Source organism: Peromyscus maniculatus, chromosome 1 (genome assembly GCF_049852395.1).
Source record: "Peromyscus maniculatus bairdii isolate BWxNUB_F1_BW_parent chromosome 1, HU_Pman_BW_mat_3.1, whole genome shotgun sequence".
Classification (NCBI taxonomy): domain Eukaryota; kingdom Metazoa; phylum Chordata; class Mammalia; order Rodentia; family Cricetidae; genus Peromyscus; species Peromyscus maniculatus.
In genome coordinates, this window is record NC_134852.1 from 100304624 (window position 1) to 100325324 (window position 20701).

Consider the following 20701-nt stretch of genomic DNA (forward strand, 5'->3'; position numbering starts at 1 on the left):
TTATGGTATAAAGGAATATATTTGAACTTTGTTCTGCGCTCCAAAAACTCTTGTAATGCCTTGAGTTTTTGTTATTACAATGAGGTTGTTCTTGGTGGTGGTGGTAGCGTTGGCAGTGAGAGTGGTTGGGGTGGTGGCACAGTGCAGTAATGGTGGCAATGGCGATAATGACAGTGGTGGTGCAGCTGCTGGGACAACAGGGCGTTCGAGGACAGAAGGAAGCCTGAAGGCTGAGCTGTTCAGGCAATTGCACAGCCAGAGTTAGTCAATCGGGCCTGTATAATGAAATCTCTGAACATTGTCTAGCGGAGAATCAGAGTTGGTGGCTACCATAATGTGTAGAGAAAGTGATACCCACTTAGCCTGCAGGATAAAGCAAAGACGTTCAGAACCCAGACTCTATCCAGATCTTGTCCTGTGTGTAGCCTTAAAACTCTAATCATAAAACGTTTAGTGAATTCTGCAAATCATTCTAGATGATTACTAAACCCAAGAAAAGTGTGGAAACCTCTGAATTAACAATATCAGAATTGCAAGTAACTCCTAAGGTTGGTGACTAGCTGGCATTTGCAATGGGAGTAGTTTCTTGGATTCGAGAACGCTTCTGTGTGGACAATCTGATCTAACACTGGACAGACTGTGTCAGTGCTGGAATGCAGTGCCCCATGTGGTGGGAAGGAGAAAAAGCAACAAAAGGATGAGTGCTTCCTGAGCCTGGGATACAGGGAGATATTGACAGCAATTGGGATTTTTAAGAATGACATCATTTTATCCAGAGAATCTGATGATGGCTACACAACTCCACAACTGTACTAAAGGGGGACGGAGCAGAAGAGGAGGCTGGGGAAGAGACAACTGACACTAAGGATGATTTTACAGGACATATGCAAGCCTATTATTCATAAGCATCATATATATTTCATATAGAAGTTTAACTGGACTTATCCTACTCAAGGGATAACGTTCCTCTCAGAAACGATAGGGTGGCAAATAAAAAGCCCAATACCAGGTGTAGAATATTTCGTCTAAAGTTGTTGGTTAAGGGTGTCCCAGAGATTCCCAAAACGATACTGGCTATTGCCACCATTCTTGGTTGCCTACTAGAACTTTATTGTTCTGTTGCTAAAGACACCACACACTTTGGTCATGGGACATAGAGAAATCAAACTCTTATGACCAGGAGGCTTATTTACTAACTAGATTTCATAGTACCAGAAGGTGCTGTGTAGGCTTAGGAGCTAGGGATAGTCATTAACAGTCTTACCCAGCTTGAACTCTATGAGCCACAATAATGACTGAGATGGTAAATGCTCATGAGTGCCAAAGTTGCATGAATATTGTAAAATAAGAAACCACTTCCTGCTTGGACATAAGACAGGGTCCATGGGAGAAAACACATACCAGGCACCATCAATCAGGCCAAGAACCCATGGTTGGGAAGATCATAGGCCCTAGGAGTGAATCTGCTACTATTATTTTACGTAATGGGCAAAGAAAACTGTCCTCTAAATATATACCGAGAGTCCACAACTTTCAGACCTTATCAGAGAATTTTCCTTATGTAGTGGATAGTGATTAATGCAGAAACTCCAGATTAACTGGTCAAAGTGCAGAAAATAAGTGTCATTGGAGTGTTTGGCCATAGTAGGACATCTCTATCACTCTACCAACTCCCAAGGCTCAGGGACCAGAGAGGAAGAGACTGAAAGATTACAAGAGCCAGAAGCTGAAGAAGACCAGCCTAAAACAATACCTTCAGGACAAGATGGCAGCATTGCTGAACTCACAGCAGTGATGACGCACAAGATGAAGCCAGGCAACATTTGGACATGGAATGGGATGGGCTTACAGACCTCTACCCCTAACTGAGGAGCTAATGACAGTTGATGGTCTCTGGGTTAGGGAGAGTCAGCCTTCTTTAAGAGTATTGTCCCTGGTAGGTTGACCATACTCCACTGAATGGTCCCATACCCATAAGCATATGGGTAACTCAATGGGTTATAAAGTAAACACACAAAATTGAGAAGAAGTGGGGAGGTGGGAAGTGAATCTGTTAGGAGTTAGGAGAAGTTTGGGGCAAATATGATTGAAATATACTGTATTATTATGAAATTCTCAAAAAATATATTAAAATTTAAGAGTCATTATATTGTACACTTTCAAAGAAGGTAATTTCTACTGTGTCATAATTAGTAAATCCATTTGTAAAATCTAATCGAGCTTCCAAGATTACATGAGGCTAAAAAGTTGTGCTCATCACATTTCATCTTTCTATAGTCTCAGAATGAACAACAGGTATTTAATATATACTATAATCACCAAAAAAAAAAAAAAACAGAAATAAATGAAGTTTTACTACGAGAACACCCCATATAATATGAAAAAACTAGCACTGTTGAATCAGATCACCAGCTCCACACATGCAGAATGAACTATGCCCACATTTATATTTTAGGACAAAGTGGGGAAACGGTGGTAAAGCGGTTTGACACAGGAAACTCTGGGCTTAGACAAAGTCCTACACATCTGTACAATCTCAAGGAATTCAAGATTGATTGGGATTATTCTTTCCATGTTCAGACAGTTGATGCTCTGGCAATCCCCATCAGCTACATCAGAAGTACTATTACACATAAACATATTATGGTGGTTTGAATAGGAATAGCCCCATAAACTCGTGTTTGAATGCTTGGCCCATAGAGAGTGGCACTGTTAGGTGTGGCCTTGTTGGAGGAAGTATTTCTCTGTGGGGCCAGGCTTTGAGGTCTCAGACGTTCAGGCTAGGCCTAGTGTGGCATTCACTTCTGCTGCCTATAGATCAAGATGTAGCTCATTCTCCAGCACGATGTCTGCCTGCATGCTACCATGCTTCTCGCCCTGGTTGATAAAGGACTAGAACAATAAGTGAGTTCAGTTCCCAATGAAATGTTTTTCTTTCTAAGAGTTGCCATGGTCATGGTGTCTCTTCATAGTAATAGAAACCCTAAGACACACACACACACACACACACACACACACACACACACAAATTAAAACCACAAACACACATACATATCCAGCAAATTTATATTCAGAAATTGTTGGTGTATCATGTCAAGTAATAGGCAAAGGAAAAGGGGAACATTATATCTGGGACTTTGTGTTTGATTTTTAACCCATGCTCCCTTCCTCTTTTGCTATCTGCCTTTCATTCTCTTCCAGAAGTTGCCTCCCGGAAAAGAGACTGCCCAATGTCTACTCATCCTCCCCACTCTCATGATCTCCCCAGACAACTATAATCTAACTTCCAGCTACTGTGCTAAAGCCAGCACAGTCAAAGTCATGAATCCAAGCATTTTGAACATTGCATCATCAATTCAAGCTACCTAAACAATCTTTCTCATAAGCTTTGATCTCACATACATCTAAGTCATGGGAAGTCTGTATAATTTTCTGTCTGAAATTAAGGGCACCTCTTTACTATCAAATCTACATCTGTTTTCTGATCTGCCTACCCTGGCATATCACACAGTACTTGCCACTACATACAACTTCATCTACTGAAGACAAAGGTAAGAATCAATAGAAAAAAATATATGCACACAAAATTGTAAAAATCATATCTAGATAAACATGTATTTCTATAAGTCAAAAAGTTTAATTACTACTGCTGAACTCATTCTAATATTACATGCAAAATTATTTCCTTTGTACACTTGTACAAAGGGAACTTTTCTGAATACCCAAATAACTGAACTTTAAAACAAAGCCTGCATGTTTTAATGTTTACAACCATATTTACTTATACATGTATTCAAGTTTAAGTTTAGAGGGTGGCTGGCTCAGGGGAAATAATTTGGACTAGCTTTACCCATGTGGAAATTATTAGTCTCCTGGCCTAAAGCTGGTATTAGAAACAAGCTGATATTATCTTAAGAATCCTTCCAACTTCTGAGAAGTAAAACCTAACTACTTGATAGCTGGTCAGATATGGCTTAGGTTTAAAAAAAAAAAGTGTAAGACATTTATTTTTATGTTTAAATCAAAAACACAGTTTGGTTTAATTAAGCAAATAGGAGTATTTTATAAAATAAAGATGAGTATGGTGTCTGGCACCTGCAACCTCAGCTTACTCAGATGGCTAGAGCAGCAAGGTCACTGGAGCCCAGGAATCTCAGAGAACCTGGGCAAATGTGGAGAAATAGGGAGCAGGGGGCATTACTTCAGTATACAAAGCCACACTCACATACATTTTAAATACTTTCTCTTTACCAACTGTGTTCCATCCTTGGACTTCCCTGAACCAAAGTTTTCTAAATAAACTCTATGCATTTACTGTAGAAAGAGAAGTCACTGAATATAACTTGATGGGTTATGAGTTATTTATATTAGTTTAAATGAAAAAAAAAGTAAAATGTCTGACAAGAAAATTCAAGATCTAAATTTAATGTTTGACATAATTCTGACAGGCACCATACACTGTCTGGCAGGGGTGGTGAAACTGTGAAATTCTAACCACTTACTCAATATAATATTGTTGGAGAAGTAAAGAAAAGATCAGTACATTAGACAAGTCACCAAGTGAAGACATTCAGTGCCTATCCCATGCAAACTGCTGACAACAAGGTTTGTGTTCTACATAACTAGCTAGAACTCCATACCTTCACTGACGCCCTTCTAACACTTCATCACCCAGATATGATGACCAGCAGACGCCACTGACCTCAAACTTTCTCTTTTGCAATTAAGACTCACTTATTCCCAATAAATTATAGAGAGAGGTTTGGGGATTCTCTGCAGAGTATCTCTTGCTCATTATGTATAGTCCCTTGACCACGACCTATATTTATTTCATCTGTCATTCTTTGGATGCTGTCAAAAATTATAACTTCTTTTTTATAAAAGTTAATAAATTATGTACAGCTCGTCAAAAAATAAATTGGAAATCAGTCTGGAAGAAAAGAAGAATCATCATGACTAAGTTATTTGAGAACATTATAAAAAAAAGGTCAGAATTCTTATATTTAATTTTCTTTTCTTGGAAGATACAGGTACATGAGAGAAAACTAATGAAATTACGGAAAATATTATTTCCATGTCAGTGGACAAATGTATAATATCTTAATACTTTATTCCTGTTTTATATACATATTTACACACACATCAAAGGTTCTGTTGCAAAACTGGCTGTCCAGTTTTCTTTGTTGGATCAATCAAAGGCCTGCATGTAAGGCCAGCCTCTCACCTCAATGGGACCTTTGGCCAACCATTTGCACTTATCAGAAGAACTGGCTACTCAACATGCAGTAACTTTACCCTCTTCTGTGTACACCACTCTCTACATGTCAGTTTTTCTTCTGTCAAGCACTTCCTGACAAGCACTTCCTGACGTGTTTATTACTTGTATAAAAACAAAGATATGATCAGCAGGATTTGGTTGAGTAATTATAGGAACTTTGTAACTGAAGACATATTGCATGTAGCACAGTATATGCCAATCTAAATAGCATGACTTTCAAAGTGACCAACCACTCAGGAGCAGAGCACCATTGTTAGCAAAGGTATGGATCAAATCACTTAAACTCTGTCACTATCAACTCTCAACTTACATACTGTGAAAAATTACTGCAAGATCTCCACATAACTAAAATAAAATAATTATGATTTAGCATACAACAAATCTACTACATTTAGTTCATACCAGACATTTTAGAGAAGCAGCTATGCATTGCAACGAGTCCATGCCTTAGATACACATATCTGATTTCTCACAGTTCAAGACACAATGTTTTTTATCTTTATTCACAGAAGACCCTGAATGTAAAGGTTCTATGTGACAAGTTATAGGCTCAACTCGTGGACTCTGAAGTATCCTTGAAGCATTAAGCTGCTGTTGTTTGTAACGTAAAAGCACTGAGGACCTTACAAGCACACTTGGTTATTCGGAAGAAGAAAGGAGGAGACACTGCTATTACTGCAGTGCCATAGGCTACATCTGCCTAAGAAGTTCTTCAATAAATACCTGCTTCCAGTTATTGCCATTCTTCTGCCATCAGACCTCAAAGCCAGCCCTGCCTGGAATACTAACACTGTGTTACTTCTTTGGACTTGTGAGGTTTTGTCTTACGCCAGTCATAATGGTTAAGATTAAGAAAACAACTGACAACAGATGCTGGAGAGGATGCCAGGAAAGGGGAAACATCATCCATTGCTAGTGAGAATGCCAACTGATGCAGCCACTATGGAAATCAATGAGAAGAATTCGCCAACAGCTAAAAATAGATCTACCATGTGACCCAGCTATACCATTCCTTGGCACACACCCAAAGGATTCAATAGCTTACTACAGAGATACTTGTTCAGTCAGTCATGTTCCCTGCTGTTCTCTTCACAGTAGCTAGGACATACATAATGAAAATGTAGTACATATACACAATGGAATTCTATTCAGCTGTGAAGAAAAATGAATCATGAAATTTGCAGGTAAATGAATGGAACTGGAAAATATCTCAGTGAGGTAACCCAGATTCAGAAATACAAATGCAGCGAGTTCCCTCTCATGTGGATCCTAGCACGGAATCTTTGAAGTACACAATACTAACATTTAAACATGAAATATCAATAATAAAGATATTTATATTACTCTTTCTCTTGAACTAAAACAAGACAGCACTTGCCACAGAAGCTCTGGGTACATCCATCTATAACCTGTCCTTCAGACACACTCAGATCCCTATGCTTTATCAGGCACCTGCCTCAACAAAACACTTCTATAACCAAGGAATTCTGACCCTCACTGTTGTACCTACTCTAAAGCTAAATATTCTACATTCATTAAAGTCAGGCTCCTAGAACGTTGCAAAGGAAAGGCTCTGAATAACTATCACCTTACAGTGCTGTGGTGCTTGTTTCTAATTGTTAACATGACAATCTGAAATCACTGAGAAGGAGGCCTCATGAGGGACTGTCTAGATTAGGCTGGCCTGTGGGCACATCTTCTACGGATTTTCTTAAACGGGTTTAAGTGAGCAGCACCATTTCATGGGCTGCACAATGCACTGAATGAACGGGGATAGGGAGCTGAACACTGGCATGAATGTATTAATCAGCTGCTCTCTCCCATTGACTGTGGATGAGACGCAACCAGCCATTCAAGTCCCTGCTCCCTCAACTTCCATGCAACAATGGACCATACTCTGGAGTCAGAGGTCAAATAAATCCTTTCTCTCTTAAGTTGCTTTTGCCAGGGCATTTTATCACGGCCACAGGAAAGGACACTAAGACATACGGCACAAGTAGATTCGGGGTCAGACTCCATAAGCACCTTGTGAAACAGCAACAGACCATGCTGCTGCATTCCAGTTTACATAGGAAAGCTTTAAAATACATGTTGTAGCTCATTATTCCTTTATATCATCTTACTCAAACTTCCTTAAGTTCAAAAAATAAAAAATGAAAGACATCAGGATGTTTTAGAGAAGCAGCTATGCACTGAAATGAGTCACCATTTAAAAATAGGATGTATATACTAGACTAGTCCAACCACATCATTTTATAGCACTTCACAGTGATTCTCATGCATGGGCAAGTCAACTTTAAAGTACTGGACAGACAGGACATACGCCTCTTCCTATATGTTAAAGCTATCCAGGACCTTAAAGCCTATCTAATCCACATTTTCCAAATGCTGAATCCCAATTGTAAGAAATCAAGTACATTATCCCAAGCCAGAAAGAGAAACTAGTTATATTCAAGTGCAGGTTTTTCAGGACAAGAGGCTGCCTAGCCAGCAAGGGAAACAGGGTACTAATTCCTGTACTGGGAGCTCAAGGTATGTATATAGTCTAGATAGAGAAAATCTATACATAGTCTATATATAAAGTCTATATAGAGGAAATTCTCAAGAAAATGTGAGGGTTTATTTCTTTTTTTGTAACCTCAAAGTTCTCCTTTTCAAAAATAATAGTGCTAAGTGCATAAAATTGATATTTTTTCTTCTAATCCTTGACTGATATCAAAAATTTAAAATTGCACATAGTAAAAAGGGTAAGCCATATAATGTTTTAATACATGACTGCATTGTCTAATTTTTAAATCAGATTAAATATCCATCTCCTCTCAAACATTAATCATTTTCTATGGTAATGACTTTTAAGATTCTTACAGCTTTTTTAAATATACAGTATATTACTGTTACCAATAGCCACACTACTGTGCATCAGTGCTCCAGAAATTCTTATTTTTATGTAGTTTAGTCTCCATTGTTCAAACTTCCCCATTCTTGCCTCTTCACTAGTCCTCTCCCCTCTAGCAACCACCATTCTATCTCAGTTTCTGGATGATCAACTTTTAACATTAAATATGAGTAAGGCACATGTGGTATTCATCTTTCCGTGTCTAGTATTTCACTTAACATAATCATCTCCAATTCTATTCATATTGTCACAATTGACGGGATTTCCTTGATTTTCATGATCAAATATTATTCCTTGGTATATATAGACCACTGATCTCTCATCCACTCATTAGCAGGTGTGAACTTAGGTGGATTCCATTTGTTGATTCTTACAGAGTGCTTCTGTGAGCACGCAGATGAGATGCACTTGACCCTTCCACATACCGCTTTGATTTGCCTTAGCTATATAGCAAGGAATATGACTGCTGGGTCATGTCATTTTTTTGGAGGCACCTCTGTAGTGCTTGCCATGGTGTTTATAGTAATCTACTTTCCTACCTGTGTAGGATTCATTTCTGCCACATTTTCACTAGTACTCATGGTATATTTTCTTTCTAAGTTTTTGTTGGTTTATCCCCTGGACAGGACTTCACTATGCTGCCCAAGTTGATATGCTCTTCTGATTCTAGAGTTCCTTATGGATCCCAAGACTTTTGTAGCTTGGAGGCTTAAATAAAGTCTTTATTCTACTTTGATTTGATTCTTATAACTGGTGAGAAATAGTAGCCTAGGTTCATTTTTTTCTGCAAGTGAATACCTAATTATTTCAGCATCCATTTTTTAAAATTCTGTCCTTTTTACAGTGTATATCACTCACATCCTTGTAAAAAATCAACTGGCTATAGACTTGTGGATTTATTTTCAGGCTCTCCCTTCATTGGTGTACGTATCTTTTTTTATGCCAATAATATGTTGTTTTGATGAGTACAGCTTTGCAGCATATTTGAAGCCAAGTAGTACAATGTCTCCTGCTTTGTTCATTCCACTCAAGAAAGCTTTGGTCCTCAGAGTTTTCTAGGGCTTCAACTGTATTTTAGGGTTTTTTGTTTTGTTTCATTTTGTTTGTTCTAGTTTTCTGAAGAATGTTATTGGTATATGGATATTTCATTAAAACTGTGGAATGCTTTGGGGAGCACTAGTATTATAGCTGTTTTAACAATACTGGCTCCCAAATACATCAATATTAGTGTATCTGTGTCCTCTCCCATTTCTCCCAGTAACGTTTTGTAGGAAACACTGTTTGGTGTATAAGTGAGATTAACTATAATGTGCCTAGAATATAAACCCTCAACAAATATTACTTCAGCAAACATTCATTCTCTTCTCATATTCTCTCTTGATTCACCAATTAACGTTATGTGGCCCCAGTGGTCTCTGTAGCTCTCCGCCTTGCTTCTTTGTGTCTTCTCTCTCACCTTTTGATATCTTCACCTTCAGTCCTGCTCGTGCATTTCATAAACGCACCGTCTAAGATGCAGCTCCTTGGCATATCACCAACTGAACCCCACTGTGATCTAAATACTTATCCCTGCACACCACACACTTGCTTACACCTGATTTCGAAGTTTGGTAACTGGCTACTTCCTGATCACTTTGTATGCTTGAATGTTCCTCCCTAATAAAAACAAGTTATTGCTAGGTTAGCATGCATACTCCCCAAGGGCAGGCCTATTGCCCAACTCTGGTCACTGGCAGATGGCAGGTACCTAAAACAATGTCAGACATACAGAGTGCTCAATAAATGCCTCCTAAATAGAAGAGAAAGAATAAGTCTTCTTTCTCTTCATGAAATCCCTCCAATATTCCAAATGTAATGCCAAAAAAAGTCTTCAACGGTGAAAGTTTAAATTAAATAGCTAAACTTTTGAAAATGTAAACAACTGTAAAAAAATTAATAGAGCCACAATAGATTAATCAATTCAGCATGGCTATAGACAATCATTACGCTTGTTCCCTACCTGCTCAGAGTGATACCCTATCATTTAATTAAGGACTGGATATATGGTACCAGCTAACCAACAGAGTTTAAGCATTTAACTAAAACTAAGAGTTTGACATCTGAACCCCCTGTGGTAGCCAATCATTTAACTATTTCCTTTCAGAACTTTAAGAATGATCATATGAAGGCTGATCAGATGGCCCAGCAGGTAAAGGCACTTCCTGTGCAAGCCTGAGTTCAGTCCCCACATAAATGTGAAACGAAACAACAAACCCCACAAAGTTGGTCTCTGTCATTCACATGCTCCCTGCATACATGTTTGCTGCAGCATACTGCACCCCAACATACACAATAAATACCATAAAGCTTTAAAAATGTTTTAACAATCATATAAAATACAATTCCTGCTTTATTTTCATCCCAAGTTATAAAAAAAATAGGTAATTCTTTAAAAATATAAATTTAAGAATGTAACCATCTTTAACACAGTATGGTTTTCATCTTACAGCCACTCACAAATGAATGGTAGAATACAGGATTACATCTTTCTTGAAGAATTATCAAAAGTTTCATTTTTGAGCCCATAACTATTTACTAATATGAATAAACTCCGCCATTCAAATAAACAAGCACACTGATAAAAGCCTACCCAGAAAATGAGCTGACTTATAAGTTATATGATTAAATCCAGAAGCCACTACAGGTTTGACAAAGAATTCACCATGGAAGGGTGTTCAATGAGCTAACACATGTATAAGGAGTAAATATGTTGTTTTTCTATTTATGTTAAGCCACATCTTTTTCTAAACACATGAATAGTAATGATTTAGAATATATAAAACCATTTGCTGATTAATCTTAGAAGTTTTAGCAATAATACAATTTTAATATTCAAATCAGACCACTAGTGATTAAAAATTCTTGTCTACAGGAATCATACTGAAACAAATTATATGGGGCAAAACATGGGTTTTAGAGACTGTGGTTCCAATACAAGCTCCTGTTTCCTAGCTATTTGACCTGAGGCAAAACACCTAACTTCACTAAGTCTCTGTGTGTCTGTAATATGACCAATATAATTTCTCCCATATAGAGTTACCATGGAGCTTTGAAAACATACTGTAGCACTCCTCTGCATACTTTATTCCATACATTTTTGGAGTTCTCAAAATGGAATGTGTCATTTAAAGTGTATCTTACTGGCTTTAAGAACAGAAGGCCAGAATGCTTAAGCAATGGTCCAACTGTAATCCAGGTTGATCATGTGTAGTAACTCCCAGTAAGAAGGGAAGAATGGCTGGAACCCAGCATATTAGCTCCTGCCCATTCAGTAAAGTAAAGTCATATACCCAGTGTATACTGACACACTCAAATGATTGCTTATAAAGCCTTCCTATATAACAGGAGATAAAGGGCAAAAGTTCATTTTCCCCTCTGACAGTAATTCATAAAATCTGAAATTCAGTGTCAGGCTTTCTAGGCAGATAAATTTCCTAACTAAGTATTTCCCCTTATATTAAAATTATATAGTCATTTGCCAACACATAATTAAATATTTAAGAACACATGGCTTTTTAAATGGGTGATATCATGGTTGTGCCTAGTGAGAAAACACACAAGCCAATCCAAATTATAATCATACAGGTATATAATTCCAATTACCCTGCCAATTCTATTGTTAAAAACTGAGGCTACTTAATTACAAGTGTTAAAATAAATAACAAGGATTTAATTCTAAGACAAGTAGCACTGTATTTGATCATTAAGAGTCATTTACCAGTACAATAGAAAGAATCACAGCAACAAAATATTACATTCACCGGGAACCTAAATATGTCTTAGTGAGGAAGGATATTAATTTTTGAGTGGAAATTTATTTCATGTGATAAAATATTTTTAATTGACAGGGACATTTAGAAACATCAAAATGTATGGCCTACAACTTAACTGAGTTGACTCAATAAGACAAAACAAACACACTTCTCCCTCTCCCACTTTTCTCTGTCAGTGAAAAAAGACTAAATACTTTAAATTTTATCCTAGGAAATAAGTACCAGCTCTGCACAACATAAAAAGGAACCATAAATGACAAAGGATCTTTTCACTGAAATGTCTATGTACAAGTTATTATTAAAGAGCTGTCATTTTCTCTTAAAAGTAAAAGAAATTAGGAACCAGAGATTAAATCACTCAGCAATTCATTTTCAACCTCAGTTCTGGTTCCAATAAGTATAAATGTCAATGGAGGTGAACATCAAGTACAGTCAATGTTGTTTTGTGTCCATCAAGTATTTCCTTGTTACACAAAGCATCACCGAATTCCCCATAGTATATGTTGCAGACATTGAAAACCATGAATTAACAAATAATAACTATATCAAGATTCTCATCTTACTTCTCCGTTTCTTAATGTTGTGATCGTTCCTCTTGCAACACCCATTCTAAATAGTGTTTCTGTGGCCTGTGAATAAATAAAAAAGTAGAAATAACTAAATGTATGATGTGTACACAACTATATATCTCACCCAAAACTGTAAAATGCCAACACTATAACACACCTAGTACTGTCAAGAAAAAAAGTTTAAGACACAAAAAGAGTGACAAGTTTTAAATTGTCCCCAGAACACAGTTTTCAGGCTTCTAATTTTGAAGAGCTCATGTGAAGTGTTCCTTAAAGCTACTGACATGCTGGGTCCTTCTGTGCCAGCATATCAAATACATTCATTCAGATAAGTTTAATCTTAGCAAAATTCGACATTTGTATTCAATTTAGAAGTTGCTGGCTATTCTGAATGTTATTTTCCAATGAATTCATTCAAACCAATTATCTGCTCTAAAATACAAGGCGGAAGTATAGTAATTTAGAAATGTCAGAGATAACAGTCATTGATCTCTACCAGCTAGAAAAAATCATGAAAGGATATTAAGAAAACAATTTCATTTACGAAGGCATTAAAAAGAAAAGTTTTAGCAAAAGAATTTAATAATGGAATTTTAAAAAAAAAAAGAAAGAAAGAAAAACCAAGTGTCCACTATGAACAAGAAAATACTGCTGGAAGAAAGTTTAAGATGCAAATAAATACAAAAACATTTTCTGCTCCCAGGTTTGGAAGACTTAGTACTAAGATATCAGTACTATCCAAAGTGATATAGAGATTTAATCCCTATAAAATTCCAATAACTTTATTTTACAGAGAAAGCCTAAAACTCATTTGAAGTTTCTAAGTATCGGTGAGAGGAAAAAAACTGTAGACTGGCTCAGTTATAAATAATAGTTACAAAGTACATTTGAATAGGATCCTGTAAATATTAAATACTAATTTAACCACAATTTGTGTTTACTATGATATGAACACCTTAACCAAATTCCCATCTTTTTTTAGTGCAAAGACAATAGTATTCATAATGAATGAAGAAGAGCAAATATGTACATGATGGTGAACACCCACAATGCAATGCCAATGCTCAGAAGGCCAAGGCATGAGTATCAAAAAGCCAAAACAATAATAATGATAGCAATGTACATGAAAAGCTGCCCGCAGGTGTCCCTGAAAGAAAAGATGCAGCTTCCTATTTGTTTAAGTCCTGTGCAATTGATTTATATACACATAAATTTAAGGTTTTTGTTTAACTTTCAAAGAAGTGATCTTATCATCAGTGAGCAATTTTCAAAACAATGTCAATTGTCTCACAATTTAACTTCCTCCGTGTATATGGGAACAAGACTGTGAAATGGTATCCATGATAAAATGTTTGACTAAAAAGGTAAGGAAAGAGACTGAATTAGAGCTAGAATTACAGATGAGAAAAGGGGAAAAAAATTACAGATGAGAAAGGGAATTAAAAAATATTTTTTAAGATATGCATCTTGAGTTTTTAGTGGTCAGGTAGGAATTGGTGGCCAGAAAGGAAGGAGGAACAGAGGGAGGAAAAGAAGAATGGGCAAGAATGATCCTACAGAGGATGGGGAAAGGGAGAATGGGCAAGAATGATCCTACAGAGGATGGGGAAAAGGAAAATGGGCATGAATGATCCTACATTAGAAGGGGAAAGGAGAATGGGCAAGAATGATCCTACATTAGAAGGGGAAAGGAGAATGGGCAAGAATGATCCTACAGAGGATAAGGAAAGGAGAATGGGCAAGAATGATCCTACAGAGGATGGGTTACAAGTGTGCACAGCAATCTATAAATAATGCTAAAAGGAAAGGACATAAATAAAACTAAGCTCTCCCCCTCCTACTCCCCCAGGACTCTGCTTTATCCAATCCACTTTGTTCCTCTTTCCTCTATGAATTAAGAACTAGAATAATCTTGTGAGAATGACAGAAATACAGACATTACGGCAGTGGGGACAGCATGTAATATATGCAAAGGAAAAACAAGGAGATGAAAGAGAGGCGGCCAGAAGTATGAAGTCCAGTAAAGACTGGAAAACATGCATTTTTGTTGTAATAAATCTAGAGTTACAACAATAAAAAGATAGACAGTTTAGAAATTGTCAAGGCAAAGCAAGTCTATATACGGGGCATATGGGAAAATGGGGAAGACCCTCAATTGGACTTAGCTGCTAAAGTATAGGATGCAATTTGTAAATAAAAACTTTTTTTTTCTGAAGTTGTCTAAATGAGAGGTCACAATCCTTAGAGTTCCTAAGCACAAGCCAACACACATAGAGCTGGTAGGCTTCGGAGCTGATGTTCAAGCATGGTCACAGAAAAATTTAAAAACTAAAATATTTTAGGACAGTCTGCTAAGTTTTGAAAATGTAGCACAATCTCAAAAAAATTTGATAAGAGATTCAAAACAGACCCATTATTTGGGAAGAAGCTGAGCTATTCACATACTCCAAAGTACACGTCAATGAGTTCACCGGTAGATTTTACTGAGGCACATAAAGCGAGCTGAAAGATCTACTTGTAAAACTGTCACCAGTGACGGCCATGTTTTGATTCTACTCTCAGTGATGTGCATGCCACAGTGTGCCATATATCTTCCAGTTTGTTAAAACCAGACACAATTCAGTAAGGTGATTTTCATAGAGGAAACAGGAAAAGGAGGATGTAGTAAGCGATCACTTGAGATAAAAGTAAACAATGGTTTTGCAAAACCAGATCAAATTACTTTTATGTCTCAAACCACAGATAAAAGGGAGAGCTATCTAGGGAAATATGACTTGAAGACGAAATTCTTTTTCTTTACCTTGTCTTTAGGATTCAAATGAACTGATTTACCACCTCCTCCCACCAATGTTTTAAGGATTCTGTGCCGCTCTTGTTTCAACTGAAAAGCACCAGAGTATGCAACTTCTGACCTCTACTACAGGGTTTGATTTTACTTGCATCTAAGCAAGTGCTAACAAGTGTGGGAGGGGAAAGGGCTGAGATAGAAGACTGTCAGTACTTGTAACTACCTCACAACAAACTTTTAGAAAATGTCTCACTCCCAGAGTTTTCATTCCACCTAGGATGATTAATACTAAGCATTCATTTGACATTTCCTATGTGAGCGTGTGGGGGGTACATACGTACAAATTCCTGTTTAAAAACATTATCAAAAAGGCTGCTTTTTAAGAAGAATGTTAGATAAGTGATCCAAGTCTCATAAAACCTAGATGTAATAAATTCTAAGTTCAAGACTTGAGTGTGTGGGCCTGTGTGTGCATGTGAGTGTGTCAAAAGCATCTCTAGAAATGCATGGTGAAGAAAAGCAGTAATCTTTGGGGATTTTCTTTATCCTTGACATTCTAATATTTCTCCATATCCATATGGTAGTCTCCATCTAGGGGAAGGATATGTCCTAAGTCCCTAGAGGACAGCTGAAATTATAGATAGTGTCATGCCATATATACAAACACACATAAAATGTTTTCATACATTTTTATGGAAATGTATAATTTTTAAATTAGGCATGGTAAGAGATGAACAAAAGTAATAACAGAAAAATTTAACAATATTGTCAACATATTATATTTTCAGAATTTTCTATTTAATGTTTTATAGTTTTCATAGTTAAATTTTTTAAGCACTTTTATCTTATGTAAATACTACAAATAATTCCATTTAGTAATTTATGATGAGTTACTGACAGACACGAGGATCGCCCAATGATGGAAAAATGGCTGAGATCTACATGAACAACCTGGACATGAGTGGGAGTAATGAAGGGCGAGGGTCGAGGGAAAGAGAGCCTGTGGGAGCGGGAGATCCCAGCTGGATCAAGAACAGAGAGGGAGAACAAGGAATAGGAGACCATGGTAAATAAAGACCACATGAGAAAAGGAAGAAACAAAGTGCTAGAGAGGCCCACAGAAATCCACAAAGCTACCCCCACAATAGACTGCTGGCAATGGTCGAGAGACAGCCGGAACTGATCTACTCTGGTGATGAGATGGGCAAACACCCTAATAGTCATGCCAGAAACCCCATTCAAGGACTGAGGAATCTGGATGCAGAGATCCACTGCTAGGCCCCGGGTGGAGCTCCGGGAGTCCAATTAGCAAGAAAGAGAAGGGTTTATATGAGCGAGAATTGTTGAAACCAAGTTTGGATAAAGCATAGGGACAAATAGCCAAACGAATGAAAATACATGTACTATTAACCAAAGGCTGAGGGGCCCCCAACTGGATCAGGCCCTCTGAATAGATCTATGAAGCATTTGAAGGCCACCTGGCCAAACATCCTAATTGTCGTGCTAGAAACCCCATCCAATGACTGAGGGAACCGGATACAGAGATCCACGGCCAGGCCCGAGGTGGAGCTCCGGGAGTCCAGTTGGTAAGAAAGAGGAGGGTTTGTATGAGCGAGAATTGTTGAGTGCAAGGTTGGAAAAAGCACAGGTACAAATATACAAACGAACGGAAACACATGAACTATGAACCAAAAGCTGAGGAGCCCCCAACTGGATCAGGCCCTCCGGATAAATAAGACAGTTGATTAGCTTGATCTGCTTGGGAGGCATCTAGACAGTGGGACTGGGTCCTGTCCTTAGTGCATAAACTGGCTGTTTGGAACCTGGGGCTTATAAAGGGACACTTGGCTCAGCCTGGGAGGAGGGGACTGGACCTGCCTGGACTGAATCTACCAGGCTGATCTCAATCCTCGGGGGAGTCTTTGCCCTGGAGGAGATGGGATGGGGGGGTGGGCTGGGGGGAACAGGGGTGGGGATGGGGGGATGGAGGGGGGGAGAACAAGGGAATCCGTGGCTGATATGTAACATTAAATTTAATAAATTTTAAAAATGAAAAAAAAAAAAAAAGAAGAGCCAGTAGCTATTTTGGAAGGGGCAAGTTCCTGTGAGCCTTTCCTTTTCCAATTGTTTCTAGTCCTTGAGCTTTTACACTATTTTCTGTAGGAGGAATAATTTGAAGAACTCTCAACCCCATCATTATTAGCTGTTCTTAATGGGTCCCTCAAAATCACAAAAGTAATATATGTGAGACAGATAAAAGGGGGCATCTGTCCCCGTGCCAGCGGCCCTGGGCAGATGTTAAAATACTGTTACAATCAAAGGAAGTGTTACTAAGGACTTGAAATAATTATTATAATCATTCTTTTTGACATTCATTTTCTTGCAAACATGCAAAGATGTTGTGAGATGGAACAATCTGATTTCCTACCTAGCAACTGTTGGACTCTCCGCTGCTACCTAGCTGCCTCTGAACAAAAGGGCTGTCAGTCAAACAGCTAGCTGGACTACCAAAGGCCAGAACCAGGTAGACTGCTTTAGCATCCCATGAATGGCTTGAGATAAGTCTGCAATGAGAGCAGCTGATGGTTGGAGATGCTCATGGTGAAGACTCAGGTAGTTTAAAACAATTTGTACTGTACTTTTTGTTGTCCCAAGCCTTATTGAATTCCAGATGACTCAGAAGATAGCTGAAGAAGGGGCAGATAAGTCAAGAAAACACTGGGGCAGGAACAAGAAAAATGGTGGAAATAGACAGGACAGAAAGCTTCTCAGTTGGTTAGAAATCTATGTAGAGCCAGAAAAGAAAAACTTAGTCACAGCACTTGGTCAAAGAAATGGTTCCAGAGAACTATCATGCCTTTAGGGCCAAGGGTTGTAGATATTTCACACTGAGGAACTTTAACACTGGATCCTATCAAGGACTAAGGAATCTGAGGCCTGCTAAAAGATGCAATAGCAACCTTTAACAAGGATGGAGGAATCCCAGCTTCTTAGTCCTACACAAGAGTTGTTGCTGCTCCTGCCCATGGACATGGTATATACAAAGGATTATAATGATAATGGTGGTGGTGGTAGTGTTGGTGATGATGATGGTAATGACGGAAGAAAAGAAAATGGACTAAGGGTGAACATCCTTATCCAAAATGTTAAGAACCAGAAGTATTTGGAGTTTTTTTTTGTTTGTTTGTTTGTTTGTTTAGCAGAGAAGGAAGTAACAGAGGCTGGCCTTGAACTCTAATCTCTCCTTCACCTTCCAAGTACTAGATGATAGGCATGCACCACCATGCCTGAAGTAAGGACTGTTCTTTACCCATTGACTTATTTTGGTGCTACTGTAGAAAATTAGTTAAATGTGCATTATCAAGTTGTTAGTTTCTAGGCTGGAGAAATGGCCTCGCTGTTACAAGTTAAGCCCAACTGAAAATATAAGTTGTTAGTTTCTGTGGTCATGCCTGCTGGATTTTTACTGGACTTGCTGTGGCTCTGTGATCATTTTGGAGTAGTAACAGTGACAAGACAGCTCCGAGGGTAAAAGCTCTTCCCACTGAAGCCTGACACCGTGAGTTTGATTTCAAGAATCCACAGTAAAAGGAAGAGAACTCCTGAAAGTTGTCTGCTAACTTCCATATGCACGGCACGGCACACAAGCACGCCTGGCGTGCGTACCCACTCACAAACATGCAATGATAATGATAACAATAAATTTTTAGGAGTTAATTTGAAGTATATGAATTTCCTGTTTAGATTTGGGCTACATGCCCGATACATCTTCATGTACGTGTCTGCAGATAATCTAAAACTCAAGTCAACAACTCAAACAGTGGTGTTCAAAGTCACACACAGTCTACCACAATACCATGCAAAGATACACTAATTTGATGCTTACATTCTGAGGAATGATGACAGGCAAATACTCAAGTCTTTACCTTCCATAATTAAACCATTATGTCTTTGCCAAAGCGGAAAATTGTGTATAGTGAAAGCACTGAGATTCAAAAATGTGATACACTTGAATATGAGCAGACATTTCAGGCATCATCTGTTAGGTTGTATGCCATATCATGCACAATGCATAATCTATGTTTACATTCAGAAAGTCTTGATGGGCAACACAGAAAAAAAAACTGCCAGAAATACCCTAGCTTCGTTAGGAATTGATTTATTTAAATTAAAAACTAAAGTAAATTTAATTTAATTAAAATTAAATTTATTTAACTTAGAAATTCATTACGAATGAATTTTCGGTCACTGAGTAATTAGAAAGCTGTTATGCTGCCTCCAGTTTTTTACAGCTTCCACGTCCAGTCCCAGGTTAGAGATTGTGACCACAGCTTAAGCAGCTGCTCAGCTCTGATGGGTACTGGATAACGGGGGAAATAAGCAGCACCCACAATGGCTGCATTGGCCAACGAATATGCCTGCTCTTGCTCCTCAAGTCAATGTCTGTCCAGCTGGAAATGTAAGAGTCACACCTGAATCTTCACCCCCTCAACAACTTACCACACTACAGAGCAACTATTCATCAAGACTGCTGTTGAAGTCTTACATGAGTAAGTACTCAGATATTGGTTGTTTGGGGGATGTGTGGTTAACCAAAGTGTGAATAAATATGTCCCAATTGTATTACAGCAATTTCAAATGCTGAAAATATAGTATGTTGGTCTTTCATGTTAATGAAATCAACTTGTTCTTTTCAGACATCATAAATGTCATAATCTGTTTTCATTCAGAACACCGGGAATATGTGCTACATATGGAGACAATGGGCTCAGCAGCAGTTCAAGGTTATGAGGAATGTTACTTCTGTTTAGAGATGTGGGCTAGTGAATTCTCCAGGAATGTAAATGATAAGCAGATGGTTCATTTCCAAACTGAGAGCAATCTGGCTCTAAGGAAGAGTATACTTTTGTAAATACATGTTCTGTCATGTTCTATTCAGTATGACATGACCTAATCATGTACCTCATTATGTTCCTGTCCTCTTTTAGCATAATAAAATGTATCAAAAGAAAAGCACATTTCTCCTATAAAGCTATCGTCTTACATAAATTGTCAATAGTGAACAAAATATTACAACAAGCAAAGCTACAACCACTGAGATGTAGGGTTCTACTACTTCAATTATCTTTCAAAACAAGAGCTCGGTCAATTATAGAACTGAATTTTTCAATCAGTAAATGGGGAATAATATCAAATGGTAGAGTAATTGGGTCCAGCTCAGTTTCCAATTTGAGAGTGTGAATAAAGAATTACCTAAATGTGGTCTCTAATTTGTCACTTAAAATATTTTTGAAAGTAAAATACAAATTCAGTTCATATACTAATTGTTAGATGACTATTCAACAACCCTCATCCTTC

At 37.8% G+C, this 20701-nt stretch overlaps 1 protein-coding gene across 6 annotated transcripts in view; it reads right to left on the bottom strand.

Moving 5' to 3' along the window:
• The window catches only part of Tmem135 (transmembrane protein 135), a 202108-nt gene that overhangs the window by 105583 nt on the left and 75824 nt on the right, over nucleotides 1-20701 (bottom strand). For 4 of the 6 annotated variants that reach the window (XM_006988755.4, XM_042279081.2, XM_076546786.1 and 1 more), the window contains one exon: nucleotides 12550-12615. The exons of the other annotated variants lie outside the window; for them this stretch is intronic. In XM_006988755.4, coding sequence (XP_006988817.1) covers nucleotides 12550-12615 — 66 coding nt within the window. The remainder of the gene's footprint in view (nucleotides 1-12549; nucleotides 12616-20701) is intronic. 6 annotated transcript variants of the gene reach the window in all.